This window comes from Pipra filicauda, unplaced genomic scaffold (genome assembly GCF_003945595.2).
Source record: "Pipra filicauda isolate LSUMZ 115617 unplaced genomic scaffold, ASM394559v2 scaffold208_size1342795_pilon, whole genome shotgun sequence".
NCBI lineage: Eukaryota > Metazoa > Chordata > Aves > Passeriformes > Pipridae > Pipra > Pipra filicauda.
Window position 1 is genome coordinate 1262071 of NW_024104319.1, and position 19608 is coordinate 1281678.

General features: G+C 43.5%; 1 protein-coding gene across 1 annotated transcript in view; it reads right to left on the reverse strand.

Annotated features, from left to right (window-relative positions):
• Positions 1 to 239: 239 nt before the first annotated feature.
• Positions 240 to 19608, reverse strand: part of TRABD2A (TraB domain containing 2A) — a 67710-nt gene continuing 48341 nt past the window's right edge. The window contains exons 5-7 of the mRNA XM_027745192.2: positions 9933 to 10023; positions 3929 to 4186; positions 240 to 976 (exon numbers count right to left, since the gene is read on the reverse strand). Coding sequence (XP_027600993.2) covers positions 796 to 976; positions 3929 to 4186; positions 9933 to 10023 — 530 coding nt within the window. The 3' untranslated portion in view covers positions 240 to 795. The remainder of the gene's footprint in view (positions 977 to 3928; positions 4187 to 9932; positions 10024 to 19608) is intronic.

Genomic DNA, 19608 nt, shown 5'->3' on the forward strand with positions numbered 1-19608 from the left:
CCCAGAGGAGACGGAGGACGGGACTGGTGGCTCTCCCCGGACGGTCCTTTTGGCTCCTGGTTATGAAGCTCAAACTGTGCCCCACTCCCCAAACCCCTCCTCCGCCCAGGCAGGATGGAGCCATTCGGTGCTGATAATAGCGCCGGGGTGGGAGCGTGAGCAGCACTTTCAAGTCTTGTCTGGTCATTGGAGATTGAGGTGTACCCATCTTACACAGCACCAAACAGACAGCAGAAATATTCTGTTCACAAGTCTTCACTGTTTTATTCTATTGTAGAAGGTGTTGTCATGAACCATTATATGTAATCTGGAGCCCTAACAGGCAAGACATAAAAACATTACGAAGTAGAGACATAAAATATCAACCTCTCTTTCGCAGCTGTGCTCATATGACCAAAATCTGTTCTAATAAACAAGTCAGTGGTATGTAAATCTTCTTACAAGGCACTGAAGGTGAAAAAATTGTAATTTAGTTGGGCTCATATAGCTAAACAACAGCTATGTTATAGCAACATTATAATCTCCCCAAAGCATTATGGGATAACATGAAATCATTCTTCTGCAAGAGAAGGATAAATAACACTTTCATCAAAATATCTTCTCCTGTATTGGGTAGGTCAAAGCAGTTAATAGTGTTAATCATCCAGACTCAGGAAAAGAAGGCAGTTTAAGAACACCCCAAAGAACGGGTGTCCCACCCAGAGTCTTCTATTTCATTTTTTTTCACGTAGGTTTCTTTTTTTTTATTTATTTATTTTTAAGGCAACAGTCCTGCAACTTGGGTCCCCCTGTGTTTCAATGCAGCATTATCATGTGCAAAGTCAAAGCCAGCAGCGGAAGGAAGAGAGAACGGGAAAGCTGGTGAGCGCTGCTGGTGTTTGTGCGGGTGTGGCTGGACCACCCGTGGCCCCGGGGCTGGGATTCGACCATGATGTAGCCATTAATGATGCGGATCCGGGGAGGATGGTCGGTAGCACTGCAAGGCAAGAGAAGAACATCAGTCCAGACCCAGCCCAGAACTGCCCAACAGCCACAGAGCAGGAGGTGGTCAGTCTCTGTGCCCCACTGTTAGTCTTCTGGGTTCACGGGAATGGTCTCTTGTACAAGTTACACTCTCACCAAAAGTCTTTGTCTCCTAACGGCAGAGTGCTGTCTTGTCCCTTCCTCACAAGCGTGGGCAGCTCCCGTGCCAGCCCACAAGGACGAGGGTGCTAACCAGCTGAACTAGGAATAGTCTTGAAGAGCAACAAGCAAGAGAGATTGAGGAGGGTGAAAACACCAGGAAAATACCTGCCCTGTCTCAGGTCTACCCAGCCTGCCCATTGCTCCCACAGTCAGTCAGGGGGGTAAGATGACCATATTCCTAGTGCCTTTCAGCTAAGCAGTAAATATATGAGAACAATACAAGCAGAGGAGTGTTGCTGGAGTGAGATATCCTTTCTCAACTGAGTACATCTTCCTCAGCCATGCTTCGTGCATCTTAGTGTGGACCAAACTTGTTTTTATACTGCATGATCTCTTCCACAGGTCATGAATTACAAAGAGATTGCATGTCATACTTTAAGGAGAGGAAAAGTCACATCCAGAAGCACGTCCTGGAGTCACCAGGAAAAATCACCACATTCCAGAGCATTTCCCATGAAAGTGAGTGCTCTGACGTGGTGATAAACAAGAACTGAATCAGAACCCACATGGTGCTGAATTCCCATTATGGCAGTACATGACAGAGGAGAGAAAACTCTGTGCTGTAGGTTGCTAACGCGAACTGTCCCGAACTGGGGGAGATTACACACTGCAGCAGGCCGAGAGTCAGAAGGGTCACATGCAACACTGGTGTTGTTCTCCTTGGCAATGGACTGAAAGCAATACTTGATCCCATAGCTATAGGACTGACATAAACCCCAGGGCCTCATGGTGCTCTGTGGAACCTGAAGACAAATTTGGATGAAACTAAAAGCAAGTCCACCTGGCAAATACAAAAGCTGCTGCACCAGCTGCTGTTCATCATTCTTGTCTTATTTTGGCCCATTAAGCAAAAATATGCTTTGGGAAACTGAAGGCAATTAGTATCCTTTTTAAAAACACTTACTCTTCCTTACCCGAAGGGCTCTCCTGAAGATTTGAACAATAGCTGGAGTGAAGCCAGCTGGCAGCACATCAAAGAAGTACAATTGGCAGCTAATGCATACAGGGGCACAAACCAAAGTCATTCTGCCAAACCCACTACAAGACTGTATTAAAATCCCTTGAGCTGCACCTTTCACGTTTTCAGGCTGACAGAAGGAATCGCAGAACCATTTGGGTTGGAAAAGACCTTTAAGATCATCGAGTCCAACTGCAAACCTGAAAGCTGTGAATGCCCTGGCAAAAGGAACCTGCGCCTGAGCACCCCGAGGAATGGTTAGAGCAAGGGCTGAGACTCCCAGCGAGACGTGCCCTGCACACGAGCCAGGCTGAGCCCAGAGGTGTTGGATCTCCGCGGGAACAGACGCGGCTGCTCCACGAGGTGGGGCTGTCAGCTCATCCCACGCCTGCCCGGGAGCCTGGGCAGAGAGAGCGGAGACAACCCCTGCTTTACAGAAACCCAGCGCACGGACGGGCTTTGTGCCCGACTGACAGCCGCTTTCCCTCGGCAATCTCCCAGGCATCGCTTGTCTTTCCCAGTACTGTCATGCAACAGCTCCACGTCCAGACGGTCAAGCTCTCTGCTACTAAGGGCTCACCCCTAAAATTAATCTGTCACCTAGCATCTGGATAAGTTTCTAGCACAAAGGATGACTTAATTAGCAGGGGAAGAAAGGAAACATTATAAAAGAAAAGAAAGAAAAATGGCATTTGCTGCTCTCATATTTGTGCAGCAGTTTCCTAAGCTGCCGTATTAGCTTTGCTTTTTCTGCACTACTGCCTAGCAGTACTTGCAAACCGGTATGTAGCCTTAATGTACCTCCAATTTAATCCCAGTAGCACATCTTCCCATCTTCCCTCATCTTCTGAAGGCACTGATACTGCAAGTGCACACGTATCTCACAGTCACTGCCCACTGACTTCCCTGAGCTTTGTGGGAAAAACTGCGTGTGAAAAACTGAACATGTCACAGCAGAGGCAGGGGGGAGCTTAAGGCAGTCAGTCCTTACCATTTCAACTAAACAGTCTATCAACAGAAACTCCCAAAACCCATTCTCAATCAGCTGATAGCAACTACATTAATAGAAAGTAAATGATACAAGGTTATCTGACAGGAGGGAAACATTAAGGTATACATCAGCCACAGGCCCAAGTATAGGTAGTGAGGGAAAAGCTGGCTTTTTTTTTCTTTGCAGGCTGCTTAGTACTTGCAGGTAAGTAAGCTCTTCTGGATAACACATAACTAAGGGTTATGTGTGGACCTTTGCCCCACAACACACTCAGTTTTTTATATTAACTCCATCATCCACTAGGCTGTCGTGCTTTTTGAGACTGGAAGAATACGGAGACTGGAAATACTGCATGAATATTGTCCAAATGCAAGGAGTACATATGTCAGGTATGACAGTTTCCACACATGCAGCAGTTCTTGGATAACAGCCCAAGACTTTGACCTGTACCATCTACCACTGGACCCACCCTTCTGTGATAGAGAGGACTGCCATACACTCACAATTCCTCAATTCCCAGTGCAAAATGATCTAGACAAGGCTTCCACTTGTTTTGGGCCTCATTTTTCACAAACCTAACCATGGGGAGGAAAAAAAAAAAAAAGCTATTTTGTCACTAAAAGCACAAGCAGTCTTGTGTAAAGTTTTCAGAAAGAATCATGGTGAGGGAGAAGGTCAGATCCCATCCTGAGGGTGTATCTAGCCCCAGCAGAAGTTCGGTGGATCAAATTAAACAGTCTAAGTAAAGTCCATTCTACATGACAAACCATCCCCCCTCCCCAGCCCTGAACTACCTTTCTTCAAGGCGAACCCAGAGGTCATTAAACTGTCGCAATCTGCGTTTCTTCTGCTGCTGCTTCTTCTTCTTCTTTTTGTACTTCCTGTCTACCTTCTCCAGCTCATCGATGCTGTCAGGCAGTAGCAGGTGAGGCAGGAACTCTTCCTTCTCCTCCTCCTCCTTCTGGGGGTGCAATGGCAGTGGAAGCTCCTGAGACGTGACATAGGGACTGTGTGATGATGAAAAGGCTAACAAGGTTTTGGGAGATTTTTGGCTGGAAGAAAGAGGGAACACAGACAACAAAAGGGCTTTGAGGCAAAATCATGATACAGATACTATCAAGGCACATGTATATAAAATAGGTGTTTCTCCCTGACATATTGGCTGGTTGCTCATTCCTCTGCCTTATATTTCTGCCCCTTCTTTCTTAAGTCAACATTCTGATCAAAATAGTTCTCTTTAACAAAAAAAGAAAAAGCTTTGGAAAAGCTTTTTTTGGCAATCTGGATCTGAGGAAAGAATGCAATCTGGCTCAGGGCGGTAACTCTTGGTAATAAGTTTACCTACCTAGAAAGAGACAAAAATGGAATCACCCTCAAAGTCAGAGAAGGTCAAACCTCACTCCTTTGGTCTACTACACATCCTCTGCTGTACTGCAGAACACAGACCAGATTATCCCTTTCAGCATTTCCTGCCCAGAGCCAAGTAACTCTGGGGAAGTGGCAGAGACAAAATTACTAAAGCCCACTAACTGATGAAGCCAGTCCTGGATCAACAACTCTCACTGGTAGCTAAAAAGCAGATTGTGGTCATGGCTATAGAAATGCATCTTGCAAAATTACTGTCTTTGAAGGGAATAGCTCAAGATACCATTAATGGTAATGGGAGACCTGGCTACCCTGGACAAAGAGAAGGCTGAGGTTCTCAACAACTTCTGTGCCTCATTCTTCAACAGCAGGGGCCCCAGCCATACCACTGAAGTCAGGAAAGACTCGGAGAATGAAGACCCCAAGCTCACTGTAAGAGAGCATCAGGTTCAAGACCATCTAAGGAATCTGGATTTGCACAAGTCTATGAGACCTGATGAGATTCATCTGCATGTCCTGAGAGAGCAGGCAGATGAAGTTGTTCAGCCACTATCCAATTTCTGAAAAATTGTGGTAGTTAGGTGAAGTTCCTGAGGACTGGAAAAAAGGAAATATAACTTTCATTTTTAAAAGGGAGAAAGCAGAAGACCCAGGGAACTACAGACCAGTCAGTCTCACCTCTGTGCCATGCAAGATAGCAGAGCAGATTCTTCTAGAAACTACACTAAGGCACATGGAAAACAAAGAGGTGATTGGTAACAGCTAACATGGCTGGAGAAGAGAAGGTTGCATGGAGACCTCACAGCAACATTCCAGTATCTGATGGGGGCCTATGGCTACGCAGCTTCCTGCAAAGGTGATAAATTGAAAAAGCCAATAATCAGCTCCATGCTGATTACTGAAGCTCTGTTTCTTTATACTTAGAGCAAATGACATCTCTATTTACTCACAGCTTTGCTGGCCCACACTTCTCATTGTCTGGAACAAAGCAATTTTCCCTCTTCTTTATGAGCATCTTGGGCAAACCTACAAGCTCAATCCACTCTGAGAGCACAGAGAACCCAACAGGAATATCTGACTGATCTTTATGGCTATGTAAAGAGAAGAGAAGAGAAGAAATCCAACAGTCTTCTGTAAAAAGATTAAATTGGAGACTGGCTTGGACTGAAATTCAGAATGGTAACAGAAAACCTGTGTTGGTTTCAGCTGGGGTAGAGTTAAGTTTCTTCATAGTGCTAGTACAGGGCTATGTACTGGGTTTCTGCTGAACACAGGGTTGATAGAGATGTTTTTGTTGTTGCTGGGTGGGGCTAGAAGAGATCCAGGGCCTTTTCTGCTTTTCATGCTGCCACACTGACAGGGAGGTTGGGAGGAGACACAGCTGGGACAGGTGACCCAAACTGACCACAGGGATATTCCATACCATATGAAATCATGATCAGTATATAGAGCTGTGGGGAAGAAAGAGGAAGGTGGGGCATTTGGAGTGATGGTGTTTGCCTTCCCCAGTAACCATTACCTATGATGGGGCCCTGCTCTCCTGGAGCTGGCTGAACACCTGCCTGCCCACAGGAAGCAGTGAATTAATTCCTTGTTTTGCTTTGTTTGTGTGTGTGGCTTTTGCTTTCCCCATTAAACTGTCTTTATCTCAAGCAATGAGTTTTCTGACTTTTTCCCTTTCAGTTCTCTCCCTAGTCCCTCTGGTGGGAGAGTGAGCAAGCAGCTGAGCGGGGCTTGGCTGCTGGCTGGGGTTAAACCATAACAAAACCACAGACCATTGGCAAGAAACCTGGCTTTAAAAACTGAAATCTTCTCAGAACTGTGTTCTTTTTCCAGTTTCCAGTGGCACAAAAAGGAGGAGGTCAAGAAGGGACATGTTTCAGGATGGCTGCAGTTTTCAAGCTAGCCCATCACTGGGTGTACGTTTATTTGATGGTGAATGAAAAGAGTCCTTCCTGGAGAAGGAGAAATAAAATTGTAGACTGAAACATGAAGGCAAGAGCAGATGGAAAACAAAGATAATTTGTCTTATTTCCTGCCAGGAAAATCATAGACTGGTCACATGGTAAAGTTTATTTGACAGAGACTGATGGAGAATGGGCCTTAGGCTATCAATCTCTTTCAAAATCCTTGAGATTGTCACACTGTCACACTTTATCACCTCTGAACTATCACAACCCTTCAGCTCTCCTCTTCAGCTGCCTCACATCACCTGCACTTTAACTCCACCTTACAGAGTGATCCCCCACTAGCTGTCTCCGCTCACCTGATTTGATCTGCTTGAAGGCCCTCCGCCTAGGATTCCCTTTTCCCCATCTTCTCTTCACTGTGTTTGTTCTTTAATTGTCTAAGTCACAGCAGGGAGAGGAGTGGGCACCCCTGCTCCACTGTAGACGAGCGTGCAATGCTGTCTGCAGCCTTCCCCACAGAATTCATGGCCATATCATGCTGGAGCTCAGCACTGCTACAGGTACAGGATGAGCTGCATCCTGCATGGCCAGCCATTTATTGTGGTAGATGCAGCCTCAGACACTATTATTAGACACCCATGTACATAACCTCCTTTGCAACACTTCCTGCAAGCAGTTCATCCAGGGACCGAATAAGCAACCACTGGAAAAGGCACACAGATGCAAAAGGACGTCCTTCCTCCCCCAGGTCAGTTTCTTCTCCCAGCACAGCAGCTAAGGGAGGAGTCAGGAAGCACCTTAATTATGGCTGTGATTGTGATGACTGTTTTACAATATATAAATGCATTCCAAACTCAGGAACAACATTTAAAACCAGAAGGAGCTTAACTGAACTTGTGGTACTATTCATGAACTGTCTTTTGCACTGCTGCCTTGTTGGAGAACCTCTTTTGCCTTCCCTGCTTTGGAGACAGCAGGGAGAAGGAACCCTTTTGCCTCTACCAGGGGCATTCATCCCATCCCATTTGCCCTGCAAATGGGCAGCACACCTCAGGCAGCCTTGTCTAAAGGTGAAATTGTGTTACTGCACCCAGTCATTTATTTGCCTGCTACAGGAAAACAAGTATAACAATCCTGTATCTTTCTTGGTTCCTACACACAGATATCTACAAGATACCTCACAAGACACTTTTTGTTTAGCCAGAGCACAGGAAGCAGCAGACTGTGCTGCTACTGCACAATGTCATGTTGCAGGGAAGGGAGACAACTGCAGACTTCCTTCTTCCTGTGTTTTACAACATCTCAGCCCCACTGTATCCAACACCAGAACAGTTGCTTGAATTCTCTGTCTCAGTTCAACTACTTGACATTTTTTTCCTCTCTCAATTTTGTATGGTAAAATAGTCCACAGGCACTGTCTGGACTGTGTGCAGCACTGCTGTCTAGGACAATAGCGGGATACGGTTCCACACTTATGTGGCTAGACTGGGTTTACTGCCACAGACTGCCCTGTTATTTCTCCTAGAACAAGCCCAGGATAGCAATCAAGGCAAATCCTCTATCCAGTTCCTAGAACTCTGACACACGCTTGCCACAGGTCTTTCCCCCACCTCATATACTCTTTTCCTTTTTCTTGAAACATATTTCATATTTTTAAATATATTTCCAAGTCATCTAGAAACGTTAATAGTGAAGTGCCATCTTCTTTATCTTATTCAGTCAGCTTCAATATCAAGACTCCAGGAAAGATGTTCTGTCCCGTAGTTCCAATGAGAGGTTTAAGATGCAACTCATGCCAAACTGAGGGCTTTCAAAGGCACAAGAGTCACTGGCTGGACAATGAACTCCCATGATGTGGTCAGAGAACTGGGTGCCAGCTACCCCAAGTGTCCTTGATACCAAACTTCCTGATGAGTTAAAATCTATCCCTCCTTTCCATAATTGTCTGCCTTTGATTTCTTTACAACCACATCTTTACAGAGAAGTATCAGATATTGTTTATTCTGAAGTACCTATTAAGCTGTCTTTCTTTAAGCTTTAAGAAGCTGCTACAGCAGTTTTTAGAAATACCTAAGCTAAAAGTGAGAAAACCAACACGAAAATATCAATGCAAGCTGTTTGGTTTTCTTGTTTATTTGTTTGTTTTAATAAATCCTTCAAACAATGATACACTGGATTTTCTAGAATGATTCAAGTGTTACAAAATCAGTAAGTCTTATACTAAAGCACAGGGGCCTTCTCCTTATCAGACCACCTGCCCATTGGTAGCAACAGGGCTAGAGGCTGGCATTCATATATGAGTGGGGATAAGTCTTGGCTCAGTTTTTTCAGTGCATATAGAGTTAATGATATATGTCCATGTCAAGAATCATCACAAAAAAATGATCTGCCAGAGTTTGAATCTTATGGTTTTAGACAGCAGCAAAAGTGATGTAAAGAGAAAGGTGAAGTAACAAGAGTATGAGAAAAATATCTATTATTTTGTACCACACCTGTGGAGCCCTTGGCACAGACCAAGACTCTTCTCTGTGCTCTGCACAAAAGCTGATGGTCCTGTCTGAGAGCATCATATCAGAATTGTGGGGGAGGAGGAACAGAGATGTAAACAGAGAGGAACAGCATGCTTGGCACAGAAGGTAAAAAGAAAACAGTACCATAATTGGGACCAAACCTTTTCTCCATTGTGGTCTTTTAGCAGTGACTACAAGGAGGAGTGGGCATAGCTGACAGACACGTATTTGGTAAGATTCTGGAGAAGGGGGAGACAAGGATTGCAGATCCTAAGCTGGTGGCAAGAATTCCAGGAAGAGGTGACTCAAAAGCACATGTAATCCTCAGCAGAGAGTGGAGGAGGAGATTATCTGGCATCTGTAGTTACTGAAACCATGGAGATGGATAAAAGCATCCAGTGAGAGATAAAAGAGGCAGTAAGGGTATATCCCAAAGGACAGGATGAACCAGAACAACAAGTACCTTGGCTTAAAAATGCAGAAGAGAGCAAGACACATGAGAGCAATCAGTCATAAGCACAGCTTGCAAAGAGACTGGATAGACTCTGGGCATTCAGATTCCAGGCTGACAGAGAGTAATCAGAAAAAATGAAAAATAGTGGTGTAAAAGAAGGACAGTAAAAGGCAGGGCACTCAAACACATAAAAGAGAGGAAGGAGAAGTGTGAAAGCCTTATGTGGTATGAGACAGCATCCAGATCTGATGTACCAAGCATGCATAGTCTGTGCTTTTCATTTAAGAGTTCAAACTTACAGAGGAGGAAAATGTTATTTCAATTAAAGAAACCCAAACAAGCATAAAACCAAAAATAACGCAAACAAAGCACAAAAAAAAAAAAAAGTAAACAAAATCTTGTTTCCAAACTAGCTCATGGAAGAGAAAAGCAAACTTCTGGGAAGGAGAGAAGGAGCCTAGCTGAGTGTTAGGTATAGTTCCATCTGCCACTACTTCTTCATGATTGTTTACAAACCCAGCCCTCAATGGCTGCTCAGCTAGGTGAAAGCATGCATTACTTGTTGATGGCTTGTCCAGCTGGAGTGTGTTCTACCTCGTACCCTTCTCTCCTCAAAACATCAATCACTGTGTTGTTGCCCATGAAGTGACCTGCAGTTAAAAGAAAAATTACATCAGAACTCAACAAGCACACAGAAAGAAGGAGAAGAACAACAAAGTCCTTCCTCATCACAGGAGGTGTGCCACACTCAGGGGAGGCAGGGCTTTATCTCTCCCCACCAGCATGCACCAGAAACACAGGATATCTAATGAGTGATTGCTGAACTTTCCCAAGGTCACTTCAATTACTACATTCTGCCTTTCTAAAATGCAGATGTGATTGCAATTCCTCTGGTTCCACAGGTTATTGCATAGTGGGCTGTCCAGGGAGGTGGTAGAGTCACCATTCCTGAAGGTGTTTAAGGAAAGACTGGACGTGGCACTTAGTGCTGCGATCTGATTGACACGGTGGTGTCCAGCCAAAGGTCGGACTTGATGATTTCAGGGGTCTTTTCCAACCTAATTGATTCTGTGATTATCAGGCCATTGTGGCTTATGTTGTGGGAACAAGCGATAAAGTTCTGACATCGCTGTCCAAGAGCAGCACTGAGCCTACAGTTGCTGGTGATACAAAAAAGGTCAGAATATGGCCGCATTTCAACACTCTCCAGCGGTTGTTCAGTTATCACTAACAATTTTTAAATTATTAAAAACCATCCAGCTGTAGAGAACAGAAAATAACTCTGAAAGCCAATGACTTAGGTCAACCCCTTTCATTCCTCTGTATATGCCACTGGGGTCAGGAACCTGACTTCAGTCATGTTGACAAAAGTTTTGGAAATACTTAGATAGTTCTGCCCTAATTCTGTGATTTACATCTCCACTCCATTTTCAGAGAGATGTGGTGGCCATAATTTGGCCATAAGACCATCATTTGGCATCATAGTGAATATATGACTACTCAAAGGGTGCAGGAGTAATGCTGTAAGGACTGTATGCTCTGCACACAGAATGTCTTCCACTGTCACTTTAACACCTCATCAGACCAGGCTGCTGAGAAGCAGATGGAGAACAAAGGCCTTGCACAGTCCCTCATAGTTCTAGCTTTCATGAAACATTTTTTCATTTAACAGTCTGCATTAATTAAAATTAGCCTTGAGCAAATTGCTTATTAGAGTGATCCCTTGCTTCTGCAGATGCAAGCAGTGCTAAACTTGACAAACTGTTCTCTGCTAAGACTGTTCATAAATACATGGCAATAAAACCACCAGAATTATCATAGTAGCCAGGGAAAGCAGGAAATTATAAAGAGAATTCCAAGAGTGGTGAGATTATTAGGAGACTAAACATAATGGATTCATGACTTTTCACTCCAAAATTGGTTCAATGAATTCGAGCACAAAATTCCACTTCCTCATGCCACGATAGCAAAGTGCTCATGAACTACCAGCTTCAGGCATGACAGTATCATGATGGTATCATTTGAGCACAGACATTTATGAAGATGAACTTTCCCCCAGAACCTAAGAACACAAACCAATCTAGCTCAAATGAAACCTTTTAACCAAGCACTGCAATGCACACCCATGGGGTACCATATTTTCTCCCCTAGTAACTGGATTTTTTCCTCAGCTCCTCAGCTTATATTTTGTCTTCAGAAGGAGTAAAGCTGATGTGCTGTTACGTGAACCTAACCTAATACTGTTGATATCTGTTTCTTGCTGAATGGTTCAGCCCCAGAAATTCTCTAACTGAGAATTCCCTCGTGTCAGCAAAAAGACCAGATCGCAGCAGGGAACAGTAATGAGCGTAATCAAATATTGTTAATGAGTAAAATTAGCCATCAGAAAGCAAACGCTAGGTATAAGATACCAGATCTAGTTTCTGTCTCTCACCTTTAACACAAGGAGAGGTGTGTGCAAAAGGAAGACGAGAGGGAATAACTGCTCCTCCACACAGCAGAAGAAGGGGTGGCTTCCAAAAGATGATCTGTCCCTTGTAACTGACAGTGAGGTAGGAAAGACTTTTAGAGAAATGCCTCTGTATTGACGAGGATAGGGGCAGTGTATGCTGCAAGTTCAGACTGGGTATTCACATGGTGCAGGCAATGCTGGGGGAATTGAGTCCCATCTTCAGAAGTGAAAAGCAGTGTCAAGGCTCTGAACTCATATTTTCCTAATCCAAGTCCTTCAAGAGGAAAGGGACAAGGCATAAGGATAAGCAATCTGTAGGGCAATCTATGGTGTGAAAATAATTTTCCTCAAGCCAGTTTAAGATGTTACAGTCTCGTGCATTTCAAGAGTGAGCTACTGAGTAGTTGCACACATCACACCATTAAACGCACTACTCCCTTATCAATCTTCAGTCACCTTTGCTCAGAGCAGTGATTTAGACTGGTATATAGGAAATTACTGCAGCACATGGATGAATCCCATTTCAATCAGTCAGCCTGCTTGAGTGATTTCCTGAAGCTGGGCTCTTTCTTTTTAATTTAATGCAGTGATAAGACTATCTTTTTTATCCCAGTCATGTGTACATACCTTCACAGAGTGTCTTTGCTCATTGTTGCCAAGGCAATGAGCTATGTCTGCATGTGAAAGAAAAATGATGTGTTAATACTCTGCAAAAGAGAACCGACCAAATGAATAAATAGGTGTAAAACAGATGCGTACAAATACAAACATGTGATATTAGATTGTTCACAGGATGTGAGCAATCAGGAGCCACTCAGGCTAGGTACAAGAAAGGTTAGGAGATGCAGTGTTTGTTATCCAAAAGGTGGGCCACGTGTGCCCCACGAGACAGAGCTTGTCCGGGGCCCAGAGGATCTACAGGTTCAACCAAACAAGACAAAAAATTAAAAGAGGGAGAAAGGTGAGAGATTGAGGTACAGGGCCCCACCAGGAACCTCCCTAGAGTCAGGGCTTTTACCTCTTTTCTAGGGACCATGACAAAAAGAGATCAGACAGCCAAAACCAACTGGAAGAAACATGAGAAAGATTCAGTCTCCAAAGTCTGAGATCAAGCAGCTATTGCTGCAAGGGAGACTTAGATGAAAGTCACATCACAGGGAGTAGGCCTCTTTCACCTGTTCTCTATTTTAGCCTCACACACTTGAATGCCTCCCAAAAGAAAAGCCTTGGGCTCTGTCCCATCAGAAAGCCTGCTCTTTTCTTTCTGTACGCAGCCCTGCATTGTCCTCACACCACTAGGTGAAGAGATGCCTCCAAGAGGTCAATTTACTCTGGCAGGGGGTGGGGAGCCATGAATCTCTATTCTTCTGTGTTCAAGCTCAAAGAGAAACTAAGAAGCTGTTGTGTGCACCAGCTCAGCCATGCACTCTACTGGAGAGTAAATAAGACCCCAGCCTTTAATCTGCACTGAAAGGAGGTGGCATGCAGGGACCACAAACAGGCGATATGCCTGAGGAACAATGCTGTTTGACCAGCACGCACTTGCAGACTTGGCCACGCACTCGGACACACACTGTGCACTCCTGACCTTCCACAGTAGCAATACACATTCCTGCAGAACACAGGCTACCACTATTGCCCTGAAACATATGTCTCCTGCTTGCAGCTTTTACTGCCAGTGCATTCACAGGTGCTTTTGTCTAGATAACCGTGCCAGGACTGTGGGTTTCAGTAGAGGTTCCTGAACCCAAATTTAAGCCATTGCGAGGCTGATAGTTTTCTGCATCTAAGGAAAGGAACAAGGAAGTATTGCAAAACTGAAGTTCCGTTTCTGTTTTAGTTTTCGTAGAAATTGATTCTGTAAGACTGATCAAAATTACGTTCCTCTCTGAATTTCAACTAAATTGACTATTCCAAGCAGATAAACAAAGTTCCTTGACCTTCTCTTAGAGCAGTGTAAAAGGAAACCCACAAGCATACATAATTCTATGTTTTACTTAGTAGAAAGATGGCACTTCCCATCTGCCCCAGAAACATGTCAGGACCTCACTATTTACAAACATCCCCAGACAATGAATCACTGAACGTGCATGTAAAGACACCAAACTGTTTGTTAGGAAACCCAGTCTGGACTGCTGACCTCCAAGATGTGGTGGGAGCAACTACAGCACGTGGTTATAACAGTGCAACCACAAAATAGCACAAATTATTCTAGCCACTGTGCTAGAATAATAATAAATCATAAAGCTCAATGTTTATCTGGACTGGGAGTGCTCAAATGGACCTTTGGTGCCAAAGATTCTATGGAGCACTGAAACAAATACTTTCAAGAATGTACAGATCTTAAAATTATTTAGAAACTTCCTACATATGCCTATGGCAATGATCATCTCCTACCATTCTTCGTCACTTTGCCTCTCACATACACACAATTAAAGCTTTTAAACTACATGTTGGGATGCAGAAGATGGAGTAATTTTAATCCAGTTAGTAAAAGCTAAGGAGTAAAAAAAGCTAGACAGAATATTTAATACGATCCAAAGCAGAAGAAGGAAAGTAGGTGATGTAATCAACTTAGTTATAAATGAGTGTCCTTCAGACCCTTGCTTTCTGTACACACTTCTCAAGAGGAAGATGCTTTTTTCAAGCATGAGCACCATTCACCCACGTATATCAAGGCTGCACTTCACTTCTCCCAGAATGAGGAGGAAATTTTGTGCATCTACACTAAATAACCCAAGCAATACATGGAAAACTGAGGTCAGTCATATAGTGGCTGGAATTCCAAATTTGCCATTTAAGTTCAAACAGTTTATCAAATGTAAAACATGTAACACTAGATCCAGTAGAATCTTGCTTCTAACAGTATTTCCAAGTCTTGAAAAGTTCAGGTATCAGAATATAAACCAAAGAACCAAGAGCATGATACTCTTGACAGATTTAGTGCTACAGGAAGAAGGAAATGATAAAAACTGAAGGACTGAGGTGCCTCTAGTGGTAATGTAAGTCAACTTAGAGATTTTCCAAATTCCCATTAAGTGAAGGAGACTGAAGACTTCCAAATGTAATCCTTCCGGTGATTACCTACAACATGAAATATTAATGAAATACTGCTCCATAAACATTGAATCTGAGGTTTTACTCCACTTAGGCCATGACAAATGTTTGTCTTCAAAAGATGTGATTTCATGGAAATCCTTTTTTTTTTATTCAAAATCTTAGTGGATCATACTTCACAGCTCTCAACCAAAGGGGAAAATCTGGTGAGCATGACCATGGAATAGTCATGAACTTCCACTAGACATGAAGAGACTTAAAGAAAGTGACTCAAACCTGCATTCACTCAGGATGAAAAAAACCAGCTTCCATTTCTTCAAAAGCAATGTGCTTTGCTAATTTAACTCACCTATACAACTTCTCAAAATAGTTGATGATGAAGGCCTTGCACAACATAGAAAAAATGGCCTAATACCATAGAAGATGAACATCTGAAGTTAGTTTGCATGAGACAAAATGAAGGAATTTTTCTTGTGAAAGATAAGAAGGTACTTTTTATCTACCCAGTTCTGTGAAAAATGAGGTCTCTTAAATGTAAGACCTAAGTATTTTTGGTCCTAAGGTTTCCCATTTTTACCCTCGGGCAAAGTCAAACTTCCTGATAACCTCCTCCAAAAACTGAAGTTAGGAAAAGGTTTTTCACTAATTATAAGGCCAAATTTATGGAAAAGTTAACATAAAAGTTTACAACCCCATACTGCTTATTTTGTGAAAACTGAGTTAAGGGGAAAGCTTATCTTCAGGTAGCCCACTGGGGCTCCCTCTGTGCTGGCATTTACTGAGAGCTTTCCACTGCTAAAGCCTTAGGTTCATTAGGCAAGCAGACCCTCATGTAGGTGACTACATTAGCAGCCAGCATCATGTTACCAGTAAGGGCAGGAATTACCAGTGTCATGTCAGAGCTACAGTACTCACAGTCACTGGGTCTGCTTCCATTGCACACCACTGCTTCCTTCCATAAAAGGACTTTAAATCCCACTAGATTAAAACACACATTACACGATGAAAGTTTTTCTGCTACAGCTGCCCAGTGAAGGCAGCAGTGGGTAAGCCCAGCACTTATAGGCAGCCTGAGGATGACCTGACTGTCGGTACTTGAGCAGAAACAGCACAGTTTTTTTGGCCTGGCTGATTTTGATGGTTGCACTAATATGGTGGAACAGAGGCTACCGCCTCTAATGCAGAAATGCAAAGCTTTCTTCATTTCACGTGTCAAGAGATGTCAAGAGTAGTGCCCTTCATGTGAACCCTGGGGCTTTGGATGTGGGGCCTGCCTCCACACAACATTATCTATGCCCTTTGGGGGTTGTTGTTCTAATAAACCCTGTCATTAGCATTCTGCAGACTCAAAGAGGCTACTAAGGAAAACATTCTCAAAGCTGCTGGGTTGTATCTGGCATTCTCAGATTACAGAGGTACAGGCACACCTTCAGGCACTCGCCCTTTCCTCCTAAACAAGGAAGCTAAAATAATGCTGCATTCCAGGGACAGAAGCAAGCAGGCAATCAGCAAGCCCTTTGTGCCCAGAGAAAATTGAGATGGCCCCACAAAACTAATTTAATCTGTTTTTTTAAATCTGTTTCATCACTACATTAGCTTTTCCCCTTCCTCTCTCTCCTTTGTTTTTTTTTTGTCCTCTTACAGGATCTACTAAGATTCAGCTTCTTATGGACTTTTCATGAGCTTTTTCATTACACATTTACAATCTTTTACATAAGGCATAAATATATTTACATTCCCTGTGCACACTCATCTCGAGTCTCAAATGTACTGATGGCAGGTTCAAAGTTTCCATGCTGGGTTCTGAATGCCCACTGAATTTCAAAGTGTTATCACATTCACCTGAGCAACTTTCATATTCCCACGGAGGGTTTTGTTTGGTTTAGTTTTACAGATCTAAACACCTACACAAGCTGGACAGAGACATCCTGGGCTCAGCACTGTTGACTATTTTTCACACCCACTGCTGACAGGTCCTCAGGTCCTTTCTCTAATCTTTTCTTACCCGGAGACAATAAGTCTTGTTCCTCTTGCATAAATTCCCATCCAAGAATGCCAGATGGGGCAGCAAATTTCAAGAAGTAACAGTGAACAGCTCTACCTGGAAACAGTACCACCTAACACACCATTCAGAATCAGCACAATTCCACTTTCCCCTGGAAAACTAATCTTTTCCTTTTTTGTTTTAGCATTTCATGACATAAGCGGCTAGGGAAAAGGCATCAGACATGTCATCCAATGCCCTGGGCATGCAAGGCTGGCACATAACTGACCAGTCTCTCACATCTCTAGGACCGCCTTTAAAACTTAGAGAAGCTGCAGGAAGCCATTTGGTGGACCACAGCAGACTCTGAGGTAAGCACTGGTGGTGGCATGCTCTCTTTTCCTTGACCAGGTGGCTGAGACTAAAGGTTACACATCCATCTTCAGCTCAGACAGGGTCAATTATGCTTCTGTAGTGATCTCCAAATCCTTCTGCTTGTTGTTGGGTCACATCAAACATCTGAGAGCTACCTTTAGTTTAGTGAGTATCAGTTGAATTAGTTACCAGGAAGAAGACAACTCAGATCTGGAGCTGCTAGCTGGACTGCTAGTTCAGATATTGATCATCAATCTGCTCATAACAATTCTTCTTTCTGGGAGGTCTTGGTGGGGGGTGGGGAGTAAAGACTGGGGAAAAAAAATAATCAGTCAGTCCTTGGAGGTTTGAATCCATATGGTCTGACTAATGCTAAATAAACATATTTGTTATTTACTTTAGTAATCAGAAGAAATAGTTGCTGAAGAAGTTCTCGCCGTCATCCTTCTTTTCTTTGTGTTAATGGTGGCTGGCCAACACCCACTATACTTTAAAGCCTCAGAATTATGCTTTTCTTCAGGAGCAACAAAAAAAGATAGCTCTGAGACAAAAAGGAATTTTCCAGTGTTTACAAGATTAAGAGGACCAGCTTCTGAGGTTGTCAAATCATCCAGCATCTCTCACTGAAGTCACTAATTTCTTCCACAGGGATATGAGGCATTTTAGATCCCTCTGTACTTCTTATTCATGAACTGGCACTTCTGGAGTTTCTCAACTGTTCAAAGAGGCAGGAGAGACTAAAGGGAATTTAAACTTGGTTCCTGGAAACTCTGGCTTCACCAGAGGCCTTGCCTGTCATAATAAAGTCAGGATCTCATCCCACTAAATATGCTTCCTCATACATTAAAGAAAACCCCAAACTTTTTTTCTGTCATTCTTTAGCCCCTTCAACAGAAACTGTAAGTAAGCTAAAGAAAACAAGCTGTGCTATTTCCTGGAATAAAATGACCACGCTGAAGCAAAGCTCACCTAGAGTTGAATCTGCTTAGAAACATCAAGGGAAACAAAGAATGTTTCCACTGACAAGGAATGCTTCCACTGACTACATAAGTATCATCCAAGTGCTGAAGGGGGCAGGAGATCTGACAACAATGAATATAGAAAAGATCAAATTCTTGTTACTTTCTCTAGGGGACAAGCCAGCCTTCAGGAATTTCATGTTCCTGTGACTAGAGGGAAAGTCCAGGGTTCACTCTGTGCAGAGAAGCATCAGGAACATTCAAACAGACCAGTCATGTAGACCAGCAGATTGAAGGAGGTGATCCTTCCCTGCTCCTCAGCCCTGGTGATATACATCTGGGTCCAGTGCCTAGCTCTGAGCTCCCCAGCTCAAAAGATATGTGGACATTCTGCAGAGAGTGCAGCAAAGGGCCACAAAGATGATGAACAACTAGAGTATATGTTATATGAGAAGAGGCTGAGACTGTTCAGCCTGGACAAGAGAAGGCTTAGGGGTTATAATTGATGCATAAATACCTGATTGAAGGTTGCAAAACAGATGGAGTAGAACTTTTCTCAGTGGTGTCCCATGAAAGGACAAGGGGCAATGAACACAAATTGACATACAGGAAATCCCATTTAAACATAAGAAAAAGTATCTTTAGTTGTTATATACTGGAATAGGTTGTGCAGAGAGATTCAGGAGTCTTCATCCTTGCCCATACTCAGAACCTGATCGGACTCCAGTCCTAGAAAAACTGCTCTATATGATCCTACTTCGAGCAGAGGAGTGGACCAGGTGATCTCCAGAGGTTCCTGTCGGTATCAACGATCCCTTGATTCTGGGAAGGTTTAGCCAGCACACAGCACCCTTGTGAGACCTGGACAAATGGTAAAACTCTCCACAGCACAGCAGGGCAGCACAGCTCTCTCTATGTCAATGTGCACTTCCTAGACAAACCAGAAACTAGCTTGTTGGCTGTGGCATCACGTGTGTGATGACCTGCGTTGGCTTAGCATTCAGATCCTGAATGCTCCACTTGCAGTTCAGAGAAATTAGAAACGCATGTAGAAGGAAGACTGCTGGTGAAAGATTACAGCTGGCTTCGCTTCACAAGCTCTACTGCCGGCAACAGGGAGTAGGTCTGGCCTGTAGCTGTAGTGCCACCATACAAAAATGTCTGGCCACAGATAAAACCCTCACTGAACCTAGTGGAATGCTGCTGGTATTACCAACTCTCTCTTCCCATGCTTTCCTCTAAATCCCTCAAACAGACTTATTTTGGCTTGGAACTTTGCGTGTTTGCAACTTTGGCCAGAAGCAAAGATTTTTTTTGGATCTTTTCAGCAAAATCTGCTATTTTTTTAGTTCTCCACTTTTGTGCAAATTACTTCCAGACAAAAATAGTTCCAGCAATGAGCTCTGAC